General features: G+C 42.4%; 2 protein-coding genes across 2 annotated transcripts; one reads left to right on the forward strand and one right to left on the reverse strand.

Annotated features, from left to right (window-relative positions):
- Positions 1-533: 533 nt before the first annotated feature.
- KLF17 (Kruppel like factor 17) lies at positions 534-13,757 on the forward strand. Its single transcript, XM_006178504.2, has 3 exons — positions 534-617; positions 11,416-12,277; positions 12,595-13,757. Exons 1-3 carry the CDS (start codon positions 534-536, stop codon positions 12,840-12,842), a joined length of 1,194 nt encoding a protein of 397 aa, XP_006178566.2. The 3' UTR covers positions 12,843-13,757.
- Positions 13,758-17,450: 3,693 nt separating this feature from the next.
- Positions 17,451-19,245, reverse strand: LOC116668201 (Kruppel-like factor 18). The gene is made up of 2 exons (XM_032494815.1): positions 18,279-19,245; positions 17,451-17,674 (listed from the first exon to the last, which is right to left on the reverse strand). The coding sequence occupies exons 1-2, from the start codon at positions 19,243-19,245 to the stop codon at positions 17,451-17,453; spliced, it is 1,191 nt and encodes a 396-aa protein (XP_032350706.1).
- Positions 19,246-22,017: the final 2,772 nt, after the last annotated feature.

Here is a 22,017-nt window from a genome sequence, read left to right on the forward strand (position 1 = left end):
CACAAGGGACATAGATACTTGGCCTAGAGCAGAAGAGATCCAGCTTCTGGCAAGAATCCTGGTGGGGTGGCGATGGAGGCTAGCTTGTCTGCAGAGGTCCTACGCCCAGATCTGCTGCTCTCTCCAGCCTCTTTCCCTCATTCTTCCACTCGGAGGTCAACAAGACCCGGCTGAAGCCTGCAACCTCCATGTCCTCACCCCAACTTGGGCTAAACAAAGCGGATCAGACTGAAAGGAGGACAGGGTGGGTAAGGTGGGGAAGACGTGAGATATAATAAATGATGAAAGTATAAGGTCCTGTTAGTGACCCTGCTGCCTTTGGGCAGGATTAGTGGGTGGCTGGAGCACGCAGGGTGGGGCAGTGGCTGCTGGGTGGGTAGGTGGGTGCGGCCCTTGGCTCCGCCCCCCTGCGCAGTAAGAAGTAGAAGCTGAGCGCGGTGATTGTGGCGTGGTGGTTCCAGGACATCAGACCTGCAACACATGCCAGGTCTCAGCTCTGCGCATGTGTGGATCTGGACCCTCACGCAGTCCCAATGTGCAACCGATCCCAGCTTGAGATGGAGCAGGGGGCTGAGGGCCTGAGCCAGTGGCACGTGGCTCCGCCCCAGTACACAGAGGTGAGTCAGGGCGTCAGCCCTGGGGCCCTGCGTCGGGGCTGATGGAGTGGAGGCTGGGGAAGGGCGGGGCGGGGTGGGGGGTAGGCAGAAATCTGGAGGGTTAGGAGTCCGAGGGACAGGTTGGGAAGGGAGGGATGGGAAATTGAGAACATAAGACCCGTGCCATTTATTCAATTAACGTTCTCCAAGCATTAGCGTTAGGCACTGGGGGCTAAAGAGGTTCCGGTAACTTCTGATAGAGACTTTTGAGTACTCCGGGAAGAAGACAAAGTTAGGAAGTCAGCGGGAAGCAGACAGGGAGGGAAAAATTACTAAGTGCCGGGCCTTTGCCAGATCCTGGGAATAAGGTGGGGCGTTTACTGTAAGTTATTTTACCATTTTATTAATAAGTAGCTGAATGTTTGGAAGTGTACAAATTACTGTAAAGGAGAAGTACAGGCACCACAGGAACAAATAGCAGAGGTGTTTGATCTGATTTAGGATGTGGAGAAGACAGCTGAGGTTTTGGTCTGGGACCAGAGAACTGATTAGGTGAAGGGTTAGCAGATCCTGAGACTAGAAACAGAATGCCTCCACCTTGGAGGTAGTGAAAGATGGACTATGAAATCAAGGCCAAGAGAGGGATGGGAGACTGGCCAAGGAGAGGCAAGGCAGGGACCCTGGGCACCACTGAGATTACGCAGGGCATGAGTTGCTTATTCCAAGAGTAATGGGGAGCCATCTATGAGACATGATCAATCACAATTAGATTTGTATTTTTAAGAGTGCCCTGGTGGGTGTGGGCAGAATTCAAGGCAACAGTTAGAAATTGGATTAAAAATTTAGATAATCCAATCTAAAATCAAAATGGTGGCCTAACTAGAGAGGTGAGTGGAGACGGAGATGGAGTAGATCTTGGAGATGTTTTGGAGGTAGACACCACACAAATTGGTAATTACTTGGATCTGGGTGGTGAAGGAGGCATCCAGGACAACTTTCCAGATTTCTGGCTTACACAATTGGGTAAGAATAGCGGGGACGTTTTCTGAAATCAAAGAGTGATAAGGAACAAGATTAATAGTTTTTGTCCTCTGGAGGGGAGGTAGGTTGGTGGGTAGGTGGGCGGTAAAGATGATCATGATTTTGGGGCAGAGTCTGAAGTGCCTTGGGCTCTCCAAATGGATTGAGCATTAGGCAGCTGGAAGATTCAGGAGAGGTCTGCCCTGGAGCTATTGATCTAAGAATAATGACTATAAACAGAAATGGATTCATTAACATGAGAAAGATTGCCCTGAGAGTAGCATACGGGAAACCTGCAAAGGGAATTGCAAAGGAAGAAGGCCAGAGAGAAGGGAAGGAAAAAAACCAGGCAAGTGTGTCAATGTGTTCCTAAGGCCAAGGGAAGGAGACATTTCAAGACGAGTGTGGCTGGTAGTCTCAGAAGTTCATGAGAGGTCAAGCAAGGATTCTGACACGTGCTTGGACTTAGTAACAATGGAGATCGCCAGTGACCTTTATGAAAGCTGTTTCTGTGGCGAGATGGGGGCCACACCGAACTTGGAGGAATAGAAAGGCGAGGTAGTGGTAAATATGTGTTTAGACATCTGCAAAGATGGTTGCCTGTGAGGGATCAGGAGAATAAAAGAGAGGAAAAAATGGCTGAGTACCCCAGGAAATATCCGTCCAGTAGACAGTTATCCGGGGCCTATTATGTACCTACTTTATGCTAGTTACTAAGTGTATAGCGGTGAAGTCAAATGAATTGGAGCTCTGATAAAACAGATAAGAGGACAATTTTTTCCCCTCCATAGTCAAAACATTATCAGACCTGTCAGAATTGGTAATTTCTTAGTATCATCTTAGATGTAATTCTTTATTCAAATTCCCCTAGTTGTTCCTAAAATGTCCTTTCCAGCTAGTATGTCTAAACCAGGATCCAATTTAAGACCACACATTAGATCTGCTTATTATGTCTCTTGAGTCTCTTTGAAATTAGTATAGCTCTCTTTTTTCTGGACTGATTTTTTTGTTTTTCATGATCCTAACTTTTGTCCTTTGAATGATCCTTCTTGTGGATTTACCAGATTGCTTTCTCACGGTATAATGTAGCTTGATGTATCTCTTGTATTCCCTCTGAATTGAAGTCAAATTATAAAACTAATTGGATTCCTGATTTGGGGTAAGGATGTTTCACAGGTACAGTAGGCTTTGTCTTGCATTACGTCAGGAAGCACATCTGGTAACTTTGAGTGTGGCCCTTGAATTAGGATAGCGAAAAAGCCTCATCGATCTCTCTATTCAAACTTATCTTTTAGCCCTGTGGTCAGAAAGTAATCTGTAATGTTATCTTGGATGTATCCAAATGTCCAGTTCCCCACCAAGCATTCACTTTATGGGTTCCAACCAAATATTTTTTTCCCTTATTCCAAAGTTTCCTTAGAGATTGTAAAATGATTATCCAATTCCATCATTCCTTCTACATTTATTACTTTATATTCTTTTGTAAAGTAGGATTTTTCATAAACAAATGTAATCATTTGGTGATTCTGAAATAATAGTGTCCTGTTGGACGGAAAAAATGCTTCATTCTTTCAGTTCAATTCACAGTGTTCAAAGCTGGGGTAATGGCTGACCTGTTGTCATAGATTCAATCTATTAAAATCAATAATCATTCTTTTTGATTCTCAAATGGTCACAAATTTGGCTGGGGGGAACCCCTTCTGTCTCCCTTTTTAAACATGTGAAAAATTATAGTAAAATCTCTATACCATAAAAATATCATTATAACCGCGTTAAAGTGTATGGTTCAGTGGTATTAAACACACATCTGCATTATTGTGCAACCATTGCCACCACCTATGTCCAGAACTTTTCTCATCTTCCCAAACTGAAACTTCCTTAACCATTAAAATAGTAACTTCCCAATTCTCCCTGCCCCTCCCAGCTCCTCCAGTCCCTGGCAATCACTATTCTATCTCTTTGAATTTAACTTAAATATCTCATAAACAGAATCATACATTATTTGTCCTTTTGTGACTGGCTTATTTTGCTTAGCTTGATGTCTTAATGTTGAAGCATCTGTCAAAATTTCCTTCCATTTTAAGGCTGATTGATAATCTGTTTGTATATACCACATTTTGTTTATCTATTCGTCTGTTGATGGACACAGATTGTTTCTGCATTTTACCTACTGTGAATAATGCCGCTTTGAACATAGGTGTACAAATATCTATTCCAGTCTCTGCCTTCAATTCTTGTAGGTATGTACCCAGAAGTGGAATTGCTGGATCACATGCTAATCCCATTTTTAAGCACCATGCTGTTTCTATAGCAGCTGCACCGTTTTAACAGTCTCACCAGCAGTATGCAAGGATTCCAGTTTCTCCACAACTTGCCAATACTTTCTTTTTTTAATAATCATTTTATTGGGTGTGAAGTGGTATTCCATTGTGGTTTTGATTTTCATTTCCCTAATGATTTAGTGATGTTGAGCATGTTACCATGTGCTTGTTGGCTATTTGTATGTCTTTGGAGTGTCTATTTAAGTCCTTTGCCCCTTTTTGAGTCAAGTTTTTATGGTAAGTTTTAGGAGTTCTCTATATATTCTGGATATTAATCCCTTTTCAGATATATGACTTGCAAATGATTTCTCCCAGTTAGTGGGTTGCCTTTATACTCAGTTGGTAGTGTCTTTTGATGCACACAAGTTTTTAATTTTGAAGTCTAATTTTGCCTATTTTTTCTTTTGTTGCCTGTGCCTTTGGTGTCATCTGAGAAATCATTGCCAAAACCAATGGCATGAAGCTTCTCCCTATGTTTTCTTCTAAGAGTTTTATAGTTGGCTATTACACTTAGGATTTTGATCTGTTTTGAGTTAATTTTTGTACATGGGGTTACATAAGGTCCAATGTCATTCTTTTGCGTGTGGATGTCTAATTATACCAGTGCCATTTATTGAAAAGACTGTTCTTTCCTCATTGACTGATCTTGGCATCCTTTGACAGTCATTTGGTCATATATGTGAGGGTTAATTCCTGGGCTTTATTCCTTTCTGTTGGTGAATTGATCTGTCCTTAATACCAATACTGCACTGTTTTGATTACTGTAGCTTTATAGTAAGATTTGAATCAGGGAGTGTGAATTTTCCAATTTTGTTAGTACTTTCCAAGATTGTTTATGACTATTTGGGGTCCCTTGGGATTCTGTATGAATTTAAAGAGTGGATTTTTCTATTTTTGCAAAAAACGTATTTTGATAGGGATTACACTGAAACTGTGTATTGTTTTGGGTAACTATTGAGCCCTCCAATCCGTGAACATAAGATTATGTCTTTTCATTTTTTTATGTCTTCTTTAATTTTTTTCAGTAGTGTTTTATAGTTTTAGTGATTAAGTTAAACTCATTATTTCTAAGTTTATTTTTGATGCCATTGTAAATTGAATTTTTTTCTTTTCTTTTTAGATTGTTCATTGTATAGAAACACAACTGATTTTTGAGTGTTGAATTTGTATTATGCTACTTTGCTGAATTTATTTATTAGTTCTAACAGGCTTGTGCGTGTGTGTATGTAACTTTTAGGATTTTCTACATATAAGATTGTATCATCTGGGAACAGAGATAGTTTTACTTTTCCAATTTGGATGACTTTGTTTTTTGAATAATTGCTCTGGCTAGTACTTCCAATAGTGTTGAATAGAAGTGGTGAACGCAGGCATCCTTGCCTTTTTCCTAATCTTAGAGGAAAAGCATTCAGTCTTTTACCACTGCGTGTGATGTTAGCAGTGGATTCTTCATAAATGCCTTTTATGATGTTGGAAGTTTCTTTCCATTCCTAATTTTTTTAGTGTTATTAATCATGAAAGGGTATTGAATTTTTTTTTGAATGCTTTTTCTACATCAATTTAGATGATGTGTTTTTTCACCTTTATTTTACTTCTATAATATATCACATTGATTGATTTTTGTGTGTTGAATTAGTCTGGCATTCCTGGGATAAATCCCTCTTGATCATGTTATATAATCTGCTTAATATACTGGTGGGTTTGGTTTGCTGGGGTTTTGTTGTTGTTGTTGTTGAGGATTTTCACGTCTATATTTATAAAAGATATTGGTCTGTATTTTTCTTTACTTGTGATGTCTTTGTCTGGCTTTGGGATCAGGTCAATGGCCAGCTCATGGAATGGATTAGGAAGTAGTCCCCCTGTTTAATTTTTTTATAGAATTAGAGAAGCACTGACGTTCTTCTTTAAATGTTTAGTAGAATTTACCTTGAAGTCATCAAGTTCAGGGCCTTTCTTTGTCCTGGAAGCTTTTGATTACTGATTCCGACTCCTTAATAGTTACGGGTCTGTTAATTTCTATTTTTTCATCATTCAGTTCTGGTAGGTATTATCTATGATTTTATCCATTTCATTTAGGTTTTCCAATTTGTTGGCACGCAACTATTCATAGTACTCGCTTATAGTCCTTTTCATTTCCATAGAATTAGTAGTAATGGCCTCATTTTCACTTCTGGTATCAATAATTTGAGCCTTCTCTTTTCTTCATCAGTCTAGCTAAAGGTTTGGCAATTTTGTTAATCTTTCCAAAGAACTAACTTTTGGTTTCATTAATATGTCTCTAATATTTCCTTCCCTCTGCTGACTTTGGGGTTAGTTTGTTCTTTATCTAGTTCCTTAAGGGGTAAAACTAGGTTGTTGGCTTGAGATCTTTTAAAATTGTAAGCATTTATGCTATAAAGTTCCTCTTAGCACTGCTTTTGCTATACCTTGTAAGTTTTTAAATGTTGTTTTCATTTTCATTAGTCTCACATATTTTCTAATTCCCCTTGTGGTTTCTTTTTTGACCATTGGTTGTTGAAGAGTATGTTGTTTAATTCTACAAATTTGGAGATTTTCCAGTGTTCCTGCCATTATTGATTCCCAGCGATCTTTTGAAATCTATTAAGCCTTAATTTGTGACCTAACGTATGATCTGTTCTGGAGAAGGTTGTACCATGTGCACTTGAAGAATGTGGATTCTGTTGTTGGGTAGAGTGTTCTGTATATGTTCGTTATACCTAGTTGGTTTACTGTGTTCAAGTTCTCTGTTTCCCTACTTATCTTCTGATCTATTCGTTTATAGTAGGGTATGGACGTCTCCAAATATTATTTAGCACGGTCTATTTGTCCCTTCAATTCTGCCAGATTTTGCTTCATATATTTTGATGGTCTATTATTAGGTGTGTATATGTTTATAATTGTTTATCTTCCTGCTGTATTGAAACGTCTATTAATATATAATATTCTAAAGTCTATTACATTTGATAACCACTACTATAGCCATGCCCATTCTTGTTTACTATTTCCATAGAATATCTTTTTCTATCCTTTCAGTCTACTTTTGTCTCTGGATCTAAAGTAATCTCTTACAAACTATATACAATTAAATCATGTTTCTTTTAATACATTCTTCCAGTTTCTGTCTTGATTGGAGTTTAAAACGTTTATATTTAGAGTAATTACTGATAAGTTGGGACTTCTGTAAATTTGCTATTTGTTTTCTATATGCCTTTTAGCTTTTCGTGTCTTTTCTTTCCTGTATTATGTCTTTTGTGTTTAATTGATTTTTTTTGTAATGAAACTTTAATTCCTTTCTCATTTCTTTTTGTATATATTCTATAGCTATTTTCTTTGTTTACTATGGGGATTACTTTTAACATCCAAACATGACTTATAACACTCTAATTTGAATTGATACCACTTTAATAGTATACAAAGACTGCCCTATCCACTTTATGCATTGTGTGTCTAAAAATATAGACAAATAACAGTTTTTAAGAATATATTAGTTTCTGAGAAAACAATTTTCCTTCATTTTCATACTCACAACACTTACGACACAAGATATGTAGGTTTTCTGCACCAAGCAACACTGACACAAACTGCTTGGAATTAGTGCCCAATCCCACAGGTTAAGGGTTTAATCTCACAGACTGCTCCTACCCCCTGCTTCAGACAGAAGTCCAGGTTGTCACCTGAGCTTCTGACCAATAGGCTAAAAATCAGTGTTTCTATAACCCCCTCCTCAGGTCTGATAATTTTCTAGAGCAGCTCACAGAACCCAGGAAAACAGTTTACATACTATTTCTTTTTTTTTTTTTTTTATCACAAATGACATTTTAAAGATTACAGTTGAACAGCCAGATAGAGAGATACATAGAGGGTGAGGTATGGAGAAGGGGCACAGAGATTCCATTCTGTCTCTGGGCACAACACCCTCCTAGTACCTTCAGGTGTTCAACAACCCAGAAGCTCTCTGAACTCTATACTTCGGGGATTTTTATGGAGGCTTTATCATGTAGATATGTAGATATGATCAATTATTAACTCATTTTCTAGCCCCTCTCCCCTCTGGGGAATAAGGGATGGGGCCAAAAATTACAAGCTTCTAATCATGGATTGATCTTTCTGGTGATCAGCTTACCAAGAGTCACCTCATTAGAACAAAAGATGCTCTTATCACCCAGGAAATTCCAAAGGATTTAGAAACTCTGTGTCAGGAACTGAGGCAAAGACCAATTTACAGATTTCTTATTCCACCATTAGTCTCTTAAATCATGTAGCAAATGATTTGACCTACCAGACCCTATTACCATTTCTTGCAGGGCAGTTCAGGGCTAATGGTAATGAGCTCCTTCAGCTTTTGTTCATCTAGGAATGACTTAATTTCTCCTTCATTCTTCAAGGACAGTTTTGTGAGATATAAAATTCTTAGTTAGACAGTTTCTTCCAGCATTTTGAATATATCAGCTCATTGCCTTTTGGCATCCAAGGTTTCTGATGAGAAATCTGCTGATAATCTTACTTGGGATCCCTTATATGTGATGAATTACTTCTCCCTTGCTACTCTTAAGGTTCTCTTTGTCTTTGGACACTTTGATTATAATGTGTCTCAGTGTGGATTTCTTTGAGTTTATTCTACCTGAAGTTCATTGAGCTCCTTGGAGGTCTATATTCATGTTTTTCATCAAATTTGAGATATTTTCAGCCATTATTTTTTTCAAGCAATCTCTGCCCCTTTCTCTCTTCTAAGACTCCCACAGCGCATATGCTGGTCTTTTGTCTCACAGGTCACTTATGCACTCTGTTCAGTTTTCTTCAGTCTCTTTTCTTCCTGTTCTTCAACTTGACAATTTCAATTGTCTTATCTTCAAATTAGTTGATTTTTTTGCCTGCTCAAATCCACTTCTGAATCCTTCTAGTCAGTTTTTCATTTTAGTTATTATATTTTTCAGATCCAGAGCTTGTTTTTTAGTTTCTCTTTAGGTTTTCTACCTCTTTATAAAAATTTACATTTTGTACACACATCATTTTCATAACTTTGTCCACATCTTCTTTTAACTCTTTGAAGTTTTTTAAGACAGTTGTTTTAAATTCTTTGTGTAGTAAGTTCACCATCTGGTCTTTCTCAGAGACATTTCTGGAGTTTTTTGTATAGTTTTCCTTGAATGGGTCATACAATCCTGTGTCTTTTTCTCTTGTGATACTTTTTTGTTGAAAACTGGACATCTAAGTCTTATAATGTGGCAACTCTGGCAATCAGATTCTTCCTCTTCCTCCGGGTTTGCTCTTTTTGTTTTTTGTTTGTTTACATTTTTTTTTTAAATTGATGTATGTTTTCTCTGTGCCAAGATCAGCCTGAGATGTAAACTTAAGGTTTTCTCAGATGTCTTCTGGGCCTGCAATCTTTTCTTCAGGTATGGGTGGTGACTTTCCAAATTCCCTGGTATATGTGGTTGCTTGTGAATATACTATTCTTAAATATCTGGTTCCCAAAAGGTGAAAAAGGGAAAAGTGAAGGGGGAAAGAAACAGGTGCTAGTCCTTTTAAGTACCCTGGAATCCTGTCAGTTGTAGGAGTGTCTTGTATCAACGGCAGTGGGAGCTGCAATAATAGCTTCCCACCTCTGTGTCTGCACCTCATGCTCAGAAGCAGCAATTAGCCATCAGAATAGATTCCCCAATGTTTGGAGCACAAGGTTTTTATTGTCCACTCTGGCTCAAACAAGCTGAGGCAAGCTGCTCCAGAAACAGTTTCCTGGTATAGGACTCAGGGTGTTTTGGGGTAGCCACTACCTATGTAAGAGCTGAAAGTGAAATTCACTGAAGTTTACCTTCCAAACCTTGGAAGTCACAAGCATTTAATAGACTCTATTGCTCCAAAGTAATTACATCAAGCAAATTCTGCAGGTATAATTGTTATCTTGGTGGGGATGTAGTTTCCTTGTGCTTCCTACTCTGCCATCTTCCCTGGCATCACTTCCTGTGTTCTTTTAACATAATTCTAATGATCTTAGAAAGTTCCTTTATTTTCTGGCACAATAAAGATGCACCAGGCTCACTTATTCCTGCCTTATTCCTGATTGGAGTCAGGAAATTCTCCAAGGATGACTCTTCCTTTTAGTAAAGACTGGAATTGAAGGCCAAAATCAGTGCATGAAGGTTTTGTGTTTGTGTAGAGTCTTTCCTATTTAAATATAGCATTATTTTTATTTCTGATTTTTATAATTTCACTAATGCTGAAAATCTTGATTACTCAAAGTATTATTTTAAAACCATTTTATTATGAAAAATAACACTGAAATGGAGAAATGAATATAAGTATACAGCTTAATGGATTATTACAAAATAAAGACCTTTGAAACACTGTCAGCACTGCAGGAGCCCCTGCAGTTCCTCTTATCATTGCCCCCTCCCTCCCCTCTAATATTATTCATAGCCTATTGTCTGGACACAACTTCTTTGAATTCTTCTATTTCTGCCCCGTGGTGCTCCTGTCGTTGATGTAAAAGCTGCAATTGCTTTCTTAAATTTTGCTTTCTTTTTAAAAAAAAAATTGTGTTTGAATGTTGTTAACTTTTCCTTGATCTGTGGCAACACTTTTCTGGTGAATTTTCCATTTTCTTTTGAGAAATTATCATCTTTAATCTATTTTGATGTTTTAGTATCTCCTATGGATACTGTATTTTTTACTCATGTCTGGTTTCGTATTTGAATGGATTGGTCTTTTCTGGACCCTCCCAATGGAGGAGAAGATGGGAGATGATGGGGTAGCAATTCTAGTTTCTCAGCTCAAGAGCTCTCTCTGTTGCTACAGTAATTAACAACTTTGAAATATATGATTCTTGGCTCCTATCCTGTTTCAAGAGGTTCTAGCTTCTTTTTCCCATTCATACCAGTCAGTCACCAAGGAACACTGCCCTTGACTTCCAAGACAATCCCCAACGCTTTAAAAATTTTTTCTTACCTCCTCTAATGCTTGATCTCAGACCTGCCCACAACATTCCCACTCAGGTGAGAGCCTCTTCCATAGGTGAATATTTGCAAATGCTTTCTCAAGTTTTGCAAAATCCAAGACCTATCTGAACCCTCCATTCTTCTCACCTTTGTGGCTTTCTGAACCCGTTCTGCTGGTTTGGGATGGTCTTTCACCCTCCCCTTAAACATAAACATAATCGGGAATTTGAAGGTTTTTCTCGGAGTTTTGCTGATGGCATAAGTTGTGGACTATTTTATTTGCTATTTGTGCTTTTTTGGAAAGAAAACCAAAAACATGCCAAGCAGGAAAAGTGGTGAGAATCACATCTAGGCTTCCATTGTGCTTCTATCAACCAGAATTGCATTTTAGAAAGCCCAAACTAGAGAATGGCCTGGAGGAGGGATAATTCAGGCAAGAGATGATGGAGCCTGGATTAGGGTGGGATCTGAAAATGGGGAGAAGGGACATGTGGAACTGGAATTTGCGCTAGGGTAACTTCCACCTGACTTCCTCTCTCCAAGGATACTGAGAAGACAATATCCATCTTGGGCATGTCTTCATCTCCTGGAAGCAGTGGAGTGCACACCTCTTGGAACCATGGTGCATCAGGCATTAAACACATCCCTCAGTGCACAGAACTGGAGAGGATCTCCTTGGTCTCTGCTGAGGCACCCAGGCAGAATGCAAGTGAAATGGGGCCATCGTTCAGTATGTCGCTGCCTGACCATGGTGCGAACTACTGCCCACAAATGACTTTCACTCCTTCCCAGATGACTTACAGTCAGGGAATGTCTTCCTCCCAGCCAGGAATGATGATTTTCAAGGAGCCCCAAGAGATGCCCTTAGGAGATCCCAATATTCCAGGGATGGCCATGACCTTTAGTGGAAATCTAATTATGCCCCCCAGTGAACTGCCAGTCTCACCTCCCAGTGGAATCCCAATGATGTCCCACGTCAGAGTGCCAACAATGCCTTATTCTGTCCTCCCAACAGTACCTTCTAATGGAGACTCTTTAGCACCTAAAATGTTATTGCATCCAACCATGCCTCCCACTGAGGCCCAGGCAATGCTCCCCTCTTTGGCTCAGATGTTGCCTCCTAGAGATCCCCATGACTTTGGGATGCCCCCTGCTGGGCCCTCATCCTTGCTGACTTTGGAATCCCAAGGCTCTTTTGTGAGTCAGCCAGTCTCCCAGGAAAACTCCTTCCTACTTGAGCAACCCTTACCAGCTCCAGGGACAGCAGAGCAGAACCCCAGGGCCCAGGAAAGGGCTCCCAGGAAGAGATCCCCAGTTTCAAGGCCTTACTGCTGCGAGTATGAGAACTGTGGAAAAGCTTATACTAAGCGCTCCCACCTCGTGAGTCACCAGCGCAAACACACAGGTAAATGAGGTCTCAGAAGGTGGGGTGGTGGAGGAAACTCTAGAGGTATCAGAAGGAGGGGGACCCTGGTTTGTAATGGTTTGGGATTAGCTCAACGTCCTCCCAGTTTGGGTTCTCAAGCTCTATTGGCCCCACCAACTTGCTTTCCCACAGCCCAGTATGACTGTGCTAAGATGGTGCTGTCTCCTCAGGGCTTTCCTATGGTTTACCTTTTGACTTCCTCAACTTTGACTGCTCTGCTTAAAGTCCGACCCCTCCCTTCCCAATGGCTGGCATATTCCTCTACTTAATTCCTTCTCTCCCTTGTCATCCCCTAGGTGAGAGGCCCTATAAATGCACGTGGGAAGCCTGTACATGGTCCTTCTTCCGTTCCGATGAACTTGGAAGACATACTCGGATACACACCAGACACCGACCACATAAATGTGACCAGTGTGGCCGACAGTTCATGAGATCTGACCATCTCCGACAACACCAAAGGACTCATATGCGGGTGCCAATATCCTCGGACCCACAGGCCAACAATGGACATATGTCTGGTCCTCCTCCTATTCCTGGTCTTTAGGTTATTCTCCTCTTCCCCTCATTTTGGCCTCTCCACCCAGATCCTGCCTGCCTCTGACCAGCTAGTCTCTTTGGTAGGTGTAGGCTTAGGTGAAGAGAAAGATTATGAGGCAGTGTTGTTGAAGCCCATATGAGCTCTGGACCCAGTCAGGGACTCCTCAAAAACTGTCTTGGATGTCCTCATATCTCTGGGACCACCTGCTTCTGCCAAGTTTAGCCACATGGGAAGATGGAGCAAAGTAGAGATTGGGAGCGTTATTAAAAAGCTCATTATCTTCTGTCACTCCCAGCTTGAAACCCTTTAGTGACTCTCCTTTGCCGGCTACATAAAATCCAAGTTCCATAGTTCCCAGAGCTAGACTATGTTCAAATCCTGAATTTACCAATTATTAGCCATGAGACCTTGGGAAAGGTCTTTGATCATTATGCCAGGTTTCTTCTGTTAAATGAGACAAATAGTGTTGGACTGTTTTAAATACATCTTAGTCCAGAATCAGATTCTCTCTGGCACTCACCAAGCATGTGCCCAGAGTTTGTCTCCTCCCATCATTTCCAGACTTGGATGGATGGATGGAATGCCCCCCAGAGGATGTGGGACCTGGCATGTCAAGCAGCCACTAGAAACCCAGGAATGTGGAGAAGTTAATGCTCCTGGGGTGATATTTGACAAACGGGAGAAAGCCAGGCAGATAAATTCCCTCTTCTCTTCGTTCCTGAACTAGTGCAAGGCACATTTCTCCACACAGTACAGCCAATGGAAAAGCCTCCCAAGTAGCCAGTGGACATACCTTCTGTGCCTCTTCGAGGCTTGTTGTGAAGCAGACTCAACTTGCTGTTACCTTGCGTTACCTCCCATTCTTCCTTGGCTTGCTTCCTTTTTCCCACTCTAAAATGCCGTGGGTTGGCATTGCTCAAATAAAACATCGGTACTTAGTTCTTGTTCTAGGCTCCGTTTTCTAGGTGACTTTGGGGTGGAGGACAATCAACTGGGGGAGAGAAGGATGAACCCCACTGTAACTTCCCCTTTCCCCCATGAAGCCCAGGTACCTGGATTCCTAAATATCAGGCATTACAGGGCCTGTCTGCCCTGCCTTTCTCATAGGGTTGAGAGTATAATGACTATCCTGACAACTCAGTCAGGTAGTTCAGAACATTATTTCTGGACTTCTTAGCTGTTTTACTGAACAGCAAACTAATAGGAACTTGCCAAAGTTCTCAAGTGGCAGAGCTGGGATCTCAACCAGGATCTGTCCTCTCCAGAGGTACATCTCTTACCTTAGAGATGGTGCCTTCTATGGGTGTCTCCTGTGCCCATTTTGTTGCCCAGCATCTCCAGGTGATGGTCACAGTGAAATGGATCAAGTCTGGTTCCTGTGGCCCAGGGATCATCTTGGTCTCAGGGCTGAGAGGTCCACTTTGGTGGTAGTCATGGAGAGGAGGGGGCACTTAAAGGGGGAAAGTCAGAAAGGCTTTCTGGAGGAGGTGATCAGTAAGCCAGGGTATGTAACAGCTAGTAATCCTTTAAATGTTGGGAAGGAAACTGAGCAGATGAAGAGGAAAGAGAATTCCAGGCAGAGAGAAGCTAGACCTGGCAACTACTCAGAGAAGAATCCGCCTACAAGTTTCCATTTATTTGACAACTATTCCTGAGCCCACAATACAGAGAATGCCATGGCTATGGGGACAACTCATGGTAGGGGACAGAGACAATGGAAGTGTGTATCAGGGAAGAAAGACTGAAAGACTCTCAAGGAGGTGTTGAGTCAGACCTAAAGAGTTCATGGGGGTTAGCTGGACTTCCCATTTCCTGGACGTCTACCCTTAGTCATGTCTTGTGCTGGACACTAAGGACTTGGAGAGCATGACTGTGCCTTGCTGCAAGGCAGAAAAATTACAGACAAAAATTCTGAAAGTGCTCAATGTTGTCAAAGAGAAGAGCCAAACCTCTGTGGACTTAAACTTATTCCAGGCATCTGGGGGAGTCCCATGGCCTTGGCTGTGCCTGCCCATTCCACCTCCACCTTGACCCTGTCCTGCATGGCCACCTTGGAGGTCTGTTTCCTTAGCTGCTCCAGCATACTTGGGCCTGGCATCCCCATGGCTTCCACCCAGATTCCTAGAGAGGAGAGTGGATATGAAAAACAAAATTGGGGTAGGGGGTGCAAGTCTTGTGACCCAATTACTGGCCCTAGGGACAGCAGTCTCAAGTACCCAAATGTCTTTCATTCTCACCTGGGCTTTAACTCCCTTTTATGGAGCAGGGCATCTCAGGCTCAAGGGCTAAGGCTAGTCCCTGTCCACCCCTCACCTGATTCACACAGCCCTGCTGGTAGGGTCATCAGACCTACCTGTTGCTTGTTGGGATGGTCTCTTGGTGACCCATCACTTTTGCTGAGGAATAGAAGCAGGTAGGAACCAGAGTGGGCACCAGTGTGCGATGTATGCTACAGTGGTGGGCAAAACAGAACCTTCCATCAATCCTTCCATCAGGCCCAACCAAGATGGGCTTCTCAAATAATCCTCTGTCCATTATAATTATAATCTATTATATCCTATATAATCCTATTACAATCCTCTGTCTCTGGGTTAGCCTTTCCTGCACTTAGCCCAGATTGGAGACACTAAGATCCAGGTGACCTCTTGACCACTGTATCCCCAGCACCAAGACCCCTGGATCAACGAAACTGGGAATATAGAAGAGTCCATTAGGAGGCTCAGACAGAAGTCCTCCTGGCTCTCTAGAGTATACCCTAATGAGCTAATGGGGCATCTTTTTCTGGCTCGGCAGCCACTGGGGCTCCTGGATACATTGAATTCTCCAGGCAGGCCCGATTACCCTACTTGCAGTGGCCTAGATCACTGGTCACTCAGCCTGGTCACAACCTCTCAGTGTCTGGCTCACTGAGGCCATGATGGGGTAGACTGTGCTGCTCAGTCAGACCCTGAAGGATCAAGGGGTGGAGCTGAGGAGTCCAGGTCCACATCAGTGTCCTATTTGTGATCTTTCAGGCCCAACCATAATAAGACTTTGGCAGATCTTAGGCCAGAAGCAGCCCTCCCCACACTGGATTTGGTCAGAGCCACGCACTGCAGTTTTCTGGAGGGATTTGCTTGCAATAACTCACCACACCTGCATATTGAGGACTTTGGTTGAAGCATTTTTCTCCCATCTGAGTACTTGTCCACTCCTAGAATTTCCCTCCTTTTCCTTCCTATCCCTCCTCCATAAAAAGGTAGGAGTCTTTTGTTGGAGGCAATGAGAGAATTGCCCCCGCCTGTGCAGCAGTCCCGGAGCCCCTGCCTGGTGCTGTCTCATGGGGAAGGAAGCAACACTGGAGAGCTGGCACCTCTTCTTTTTGCTCCCTGCTTGCTCTCCAGCAGTAAGTGGATAAAGGCTTGATTTGTACTTTCAGTTGGGCTCATTGTGCTAACTGATCATCTCAGTCCTGAGGGCATAGCACTGGGTGATGGGCTGTCACAGGTGGTTATTTTTTAAACACATATCTTATATATATTAATTCATATCACCCAAATACAAGAGTAAGGAATGATATTTAAAACCATGTCTGGGTCTCCTGAAGACCCAGGGCTCTAGCTTCTGGGGCCTCTGTGTGGTGACTGAGGAGGGTCAAGTAGAACTACAAATGTTGTAGGCAAACTGAAGCCCTGGGATTTGTGGTCTGCTCCCTCTTAGTGCTCTGGGTGGAATGTGCTTTGCAAAGTGCCCCCTTGGAAATGAGCAGTGGAACAGATCACATCCTTGGCTTTACGCAGACCTTTCTCCCAGGGAAATATCATCCAAGTTGGCAGTTGGATGAGAATCCAAGTAAGACCTAAGAGGACAGGACCTGTAGAGTTGGGAGAAGGACCTAGATAGCTTGGGAAGATGGCTAAGCTCTTCAGAAGCAGGTGTCCAGCCATGCCCAGGCCAGGAAAACAGACCACAGGTCCCTGCTGCTGCAGGCATGTCAGCAGAAGCTGTGATGGGAAGGCCCCGAGGGCCTATGGAAAGGATAGGTCCTTCCCCTGGCACCCAGTACTTGACCCCTCTCTTCTCCTCCAACGCCACCACCCCTGTGTCCTGACAGCATATTGAGAAGACAGAGGGGAAAGGGAGACACTTTGCCTGAGAGAAGAAACAGCTGAGACAGGGGGTTCAACATTTTAATAGATTAGGTTCATCCAAATGAGCTTCATTTACTCTGAGGCCACTTTATACTGGAAGTGATCCCTCCTCTTAACTCCATAGAAATGGACCTCCAGAATACATGAGCTCAGATATTGAAAATGCTACAAGAATTGCACATCTGAACTGTGCATACGTTGCAATCATCTCCATAGAAACATCTTTACACATACACGTGGAAGTAAGTACACAGGTGACCATCAAGAATTCATAGCACACTGATGAAAATAGTCACCCCAGAGAGGGAAGTGAATGAAGAGTACTTCTGATTCTATTGAAATGCATATAGGTATTCTCTGTAAGTTTCAGGAAAAAACTAATGAAAACCTTAAAAGTTTACAACTAATATTTAAGCATCTACTCTGTGCCGGCACAGTGCTAGGTGCCCAGCAAAGAAAGCCTCAGCAGGAAGGATCTTTCAGCTCAGCTCATTTCCTTAGAGGCTGCTGGGTTTGTGGTCACAGGCGAAACTGATCTGTGGACTCTCTGGTGCTGCTTTAAGTGATCGGATCGTGCAAAGTTCTTGTTGCACTGAGGACACAGGTAGGGCCGCTCCCGAGTGTGCTTTCTCTTGTGTCTGTTGAGTTCGTCTGAACGGGGGAATGCCCACATGCATCCCTTGACGTTGCATTTATAGGGCTTCTCTCCTGGACCCGAGAAAGAAAGGGAGACCCGTCATGCTTCAGGGGAGCGTGGGACAAGGCAGTTGGAAGTGAATGGAGAAGAAACGGGATTTGAACATGTTGGGGTGGGAGAGGGAGAGCCAGAGGACAGGAGACTGGAGGGGATGCGTGAAAAAGGAGGAGAAGGAGGGCAGTATGGGCTAGTAGGCTGATGGGAAACTTTGGAGGAGGGAGAGGAAAAGAAGAACAAAGATAGGAGGTCAGTGGGGGAAAAGAAAGTTGAGGGAGGGGCTCATCTGTTGGGCCTACTGGAGTCCACGAAGCGACAGCCCCAGCAGAGGTAGGGTCAAGACCATCCTAAGAGGTCAAACAAATACCTTCACTTTTCCCATAAGCCCAGCACCGTCAACACGACAAAAGGCTGCAACCAGGTTAGTTCTGGCCCAGACCTAGATTCTGTTTGTGGGACTGCTTTATATACCCTTTCAGATTTGCCAACCTTTTCTAAGGTCTTCTGGGTCTCAGGCTTAGAGGGAGGTGGCAACAATCTTAAAAGATCCCAAAGTTTTGTAAAGGCACAAGTCTTAAGTCAATTTCCTGACACCCCCATCCTTTAGTCTTCACTCACCAGTGTGTAGGCGCTCATGGATTCGCAGGTGAGAAGACTTTGAATAAGATTTCCCACAGTCTTGGTATGTGCAGGTGTAGGGCTTAAAAATGTCAGAATTCTTCTGCAACTGACATCTCCGAGTCTTGAGGTTCCACTTTTGATTTTCAAGGGATTGTCCTTGGATCAAATGGGAACTTGAAATGTATGAGGATCCAGGGTATGGCAATGATGACAGTGAGTGTGGCATCATACGACTTCCAAGGAGAGTGTGGTCATCGCTGAGGGTCTTCATCTTACATCCTTGGAGGGTCTGGTCCCCACTGAAGGGCATCAAGCCTCCACTGAGGGTCTGGCATTCACTGGTGGTCTTTATCTGACACATGTAGAGGGTCTGGCCTCCACTGAAGGTCATCTGGTCCCCACTGAGGGTCTGGTATTCACTGACGGTATTCATCTGACCCCCAAAGAGGGTCTGGCCCCCACTGAAGGTCATCTGGCCTTCAGTGAGGGTCTGGAATTCATTTAAGGTCTTCATCTGACCCACACAGAGGGTCTGGTCCCCACTGACGATCATCTGACCTCCAGTAAGGGTCTGGCATTCACTGATGGTTTTCATCTGACCCCCATAGAGGGTCTGATCCTCACTGAAGGTCATCTGGCCTCCATGGAGGGTCTGATATTCACCAGTGGTCTTCATTTGACCCCCATAGAGGGTCTGGTCCCCACTGAAGGTCATCTGGCCTCCATGGAGGGTCTGATATTCACCAGTGGTCTTCATCTGACCCCCATAGAGGGTCTGGTCCCCACTGAAGGTCATCTGGCCTCCATGGAGGGTCTGATATTCACCAGTGGTCTTCATCTGACCCCCATAGAGGGTCTCTTCCCCACTGAAGGTCATCTGAACCCCGTAGAGGGTCTGGCCTCCACTGAAGGTCTTCACTTGGCTACCCTCTTTGGGGATTGTCATCTTGTTTGCATCGATCATTGTGTCTTGGCCATCAGTGAACAATGTCTTTGGGGTGTCAGTGACATCTGTCATCTGGGATGTTGCTGTGGGTTTTCTCTCATCAGAAGTGGTCACCTTGGGGTTAAAAAAAAAAAAGTCTTGCTTAAGTTTCTAGGGGGCAAATCAAGGTTTTTCACATGGGGTGTTGTTAGTTCTGGGTAAGAACTGTCTCAGGCATGTTAGAAAATGCAGAAATCATCATTTTGAGCCTCAAGGGATTCATTACCTGGTTCTGAAGTGACACCTTTTGGCTGTCCTCATCATGGGTAATCAGAGGTACATGCAGTTCTGGCTGTGATGCAGCTGGGATTCTTGCCTCATGCATCTCATTGAAGTCCTGGAGAAACTCCTCAATTTCCTCAAGTGTCCAGAGGAAAGAGTCCCCAGAAGCCTCTTTGCTGTTGCCTGATAACTGAACTAGATCTTCAGTTGTGAGATCCTGCAAAAAAAGTTAGAAGTTCAGTTGTCCTATCCAGCTCAAATCCCAGTTCCACACACCCTTCCTCTCCATCCCTGCTGATCAAATCCTTATCTAGCCCCCCATCACTGCTTGCCTAACTCCCTGAAGTTGCCCCTCAGTTGGCTTCTGTGAATCTGGAGTTGACTCTGTCTAGTGTTCCCTCCACACAGTCAGAGAAACATTTCTAAAATGCGAACTCTTTGTATGTTACTTCTATGGACCAGGAATCTAGATGAATGCATGAAAGTCCTATCATCATATACAGAGATCTTGCCCAGCAGAATTTTAAAATTGAAATGTATTGATGTTTAAGGATTAAGGACAAACCATGAAAAGAACACAAAATACAATTCTAAAATTCAAATCAGCCCACAAAAGACCCAAACAACAAAGGCAATCTGAGAAAGAAAAACATAGCTGGAGGCATAACACATCCTGATTTCAGACTGTATTATAAAACTATTATAATCAAAATAGTATGGTATTCTTAAAAAAACAGACACACAGACCAATGGAACAAAATAGAGAGCCAGAAATAAACCCACGCATATACGTCAACTAATCTTTGACCAGGGTGCAAAGAAACACAATGGAAAAAACAATCCCTTCAATAAAGGAAGCTGGGAAACCTGGATATACACAGGCAGAAGAATAAAACTGAAGCCCTATCTTGTAACGCTTACAAAAATCAACCTGAAATAGCCTATAGAATTAAATCTAAGACTTGAAATCAAGAAGCTTCTAGAAGAAAAGATAGGGGAAAAGCTCCTTGACATTGATCTTGCCATTTATTATTTTGGATTTGACACCACAAGCACATGGAAGAGAAGCCAAAATAAACCAGTGGGACTTCATCAAACTGAAAAGCTTCTGTACAGCAAAGGAAACAATCAACAAAATGAAAAAGAAACCTGTGGAATGGGAGAAAATCTTTGCAAACCATATGATAAAGGGGTTAATATGTAAATATATAAGGAACTCATACCACTCTGCAGCAAAAAACAATCTGACTTAAAAGGGGGCAAAGGACCTTCATCGACATTTTTGCAAAAAGAGATAAAGATGGCCAACGGGTACCTGAAAAGGTGCTGATAATCCCTAATCATCAGAGAAATACAAACAGAAATCACAATGAGATAGCACCTCATACCTGTTAGAATAGCTATTGCCAAAAAGCCAAGAGAGAAATTTGGGGGAGGATGTTAGGAAAAAGGAACCCTCATGCACTGTTGTTGGGAATGTAAATTGGTACAGCCTTTATGGAAAACAGTATGGAAGTTCCTCAGGGAATAAATACTAGAACTACCACATGATCCAGCTATTCCACTTCTGGGTATTCAAAGGAAATGAAATCAGTATCTGGAAAAGAGATCTGTCTCCAAGGTTCATTGCAGTCCTATTCACAATAGCTGAGATATGGAAACAATCTAAGTGTCTGTCCACGGGATGAATGGTAAAAAAAAAAAAAGAAAAAGAAAAAAATGTGGTATTTAGGTATCTGGTGCTTTCCAAAGTTTGCATTATGGCATTTTGCTTTTATGGAAAATCGACATTAGTACCTGTGTTTGATAACCAAAAAACAAACACCCCCCCCCCCAAATTAGAAGTGGATGTTTTGCTTTTACAAAAACAGGCAAAAGTGAAAATAGTGCTCATTATTTGTTTTGCAGTGAGCTTGCACAGAGGGAACACACACCTGGAACAGGGAGAGTGGCAGCTCCTCCCTGGGGAACTACACTCAGCCTCTCCTCAGCAAGCCACAGCAGATTTGAACTGTGTTGGTGAGCATCTATGCTTTATCTCCATGTTTTGTGCATCCGTTAGTAAGAAGTATACTAAGGTAATTGCTTCTTTGCTTTATGCCATTTTAGCTTACAGAAGGTTTCATATCAATCCTCTACTTTCTGATAGCAGGGGAAACCTGTCTATATACAACAAAACATTATTCAGCCATGAAAAAGAAAAAAACCCTGCCATTTGTGATCACATGGAAGAACCGAGAGGGCTCATTCTATCTGAAATAAGTCAGAGAAAGATGAAAACTGGATGGTATCACTTCTATGTAGAATAAGAAAAAAGCAGCTGAATCCTAGAATCAGAAAGTAAAGTGGTGGTAGCTAGGGGCAGCGGAGTGGGGAAATGGGAGCTGTTGGTCAAAGAGTACAGTCTTAGGAAGAATAACTTCTGAGGATCTAATATACATGGAGATTATAGGTAATATTGCTGTATTTTTTACAAGAAATTTGCTAAGAGATTAGATCTTAAGCATCCTCCCCAAAACAGAAGACTAG

Source organism: Camelus ferus, chromosome 13 (genome assembly GCF_009834535.1).
Source record: "Camelus ferus isolate YT-003-E chromosome 13, BCGSAC_Cfer_1.0, whole genome shotgun sequence".
NCBI classification, from domain to species: Eukaryota; Metazoa; Chordata; class Mammalia; order Artiodactyla; family Camelidae; genus Camelus; species Camelus ferus.

Bases quoted from the DNA above. Each gene is read 5' to 3' on its own strand.
- KLF17 (XM_006178504.2), top strand. From the start codon at position 534: ATGTGCAACCGATCCCAGCTTGAGATGGAGCAGGGGGCTGAGGGCCTG. The intron at 618-11,415 runs GTGAGTCAGGGC...CCTCTCTCCAAG, and splicing joins CTCCGCCCCAGTACACAGAG to GATACTGAGAAGACAATATC. The intron at 12,278-12,594 runs GTAAATGAGGTC...GTCATCCCCTAG, and splicing joins TCACCAGCGCAAACACACAG to GTGAGAGGCCCTATAAATGC.
- LOC116668201 (XM_032494815.1), bottom strand. From the start codon at position 19,245: ATGATCGATGCAAACAAGATGACAATCCCCAAAGAGGGTAGCCAAGTG. The intron at 17,675-18,278 runs GTGAGTGAAGAC...TCTCGGGTCCAG, and splicing joins CCATGAGCGCCTACACACTG to GAGAGAAGCCCTATAAATGC.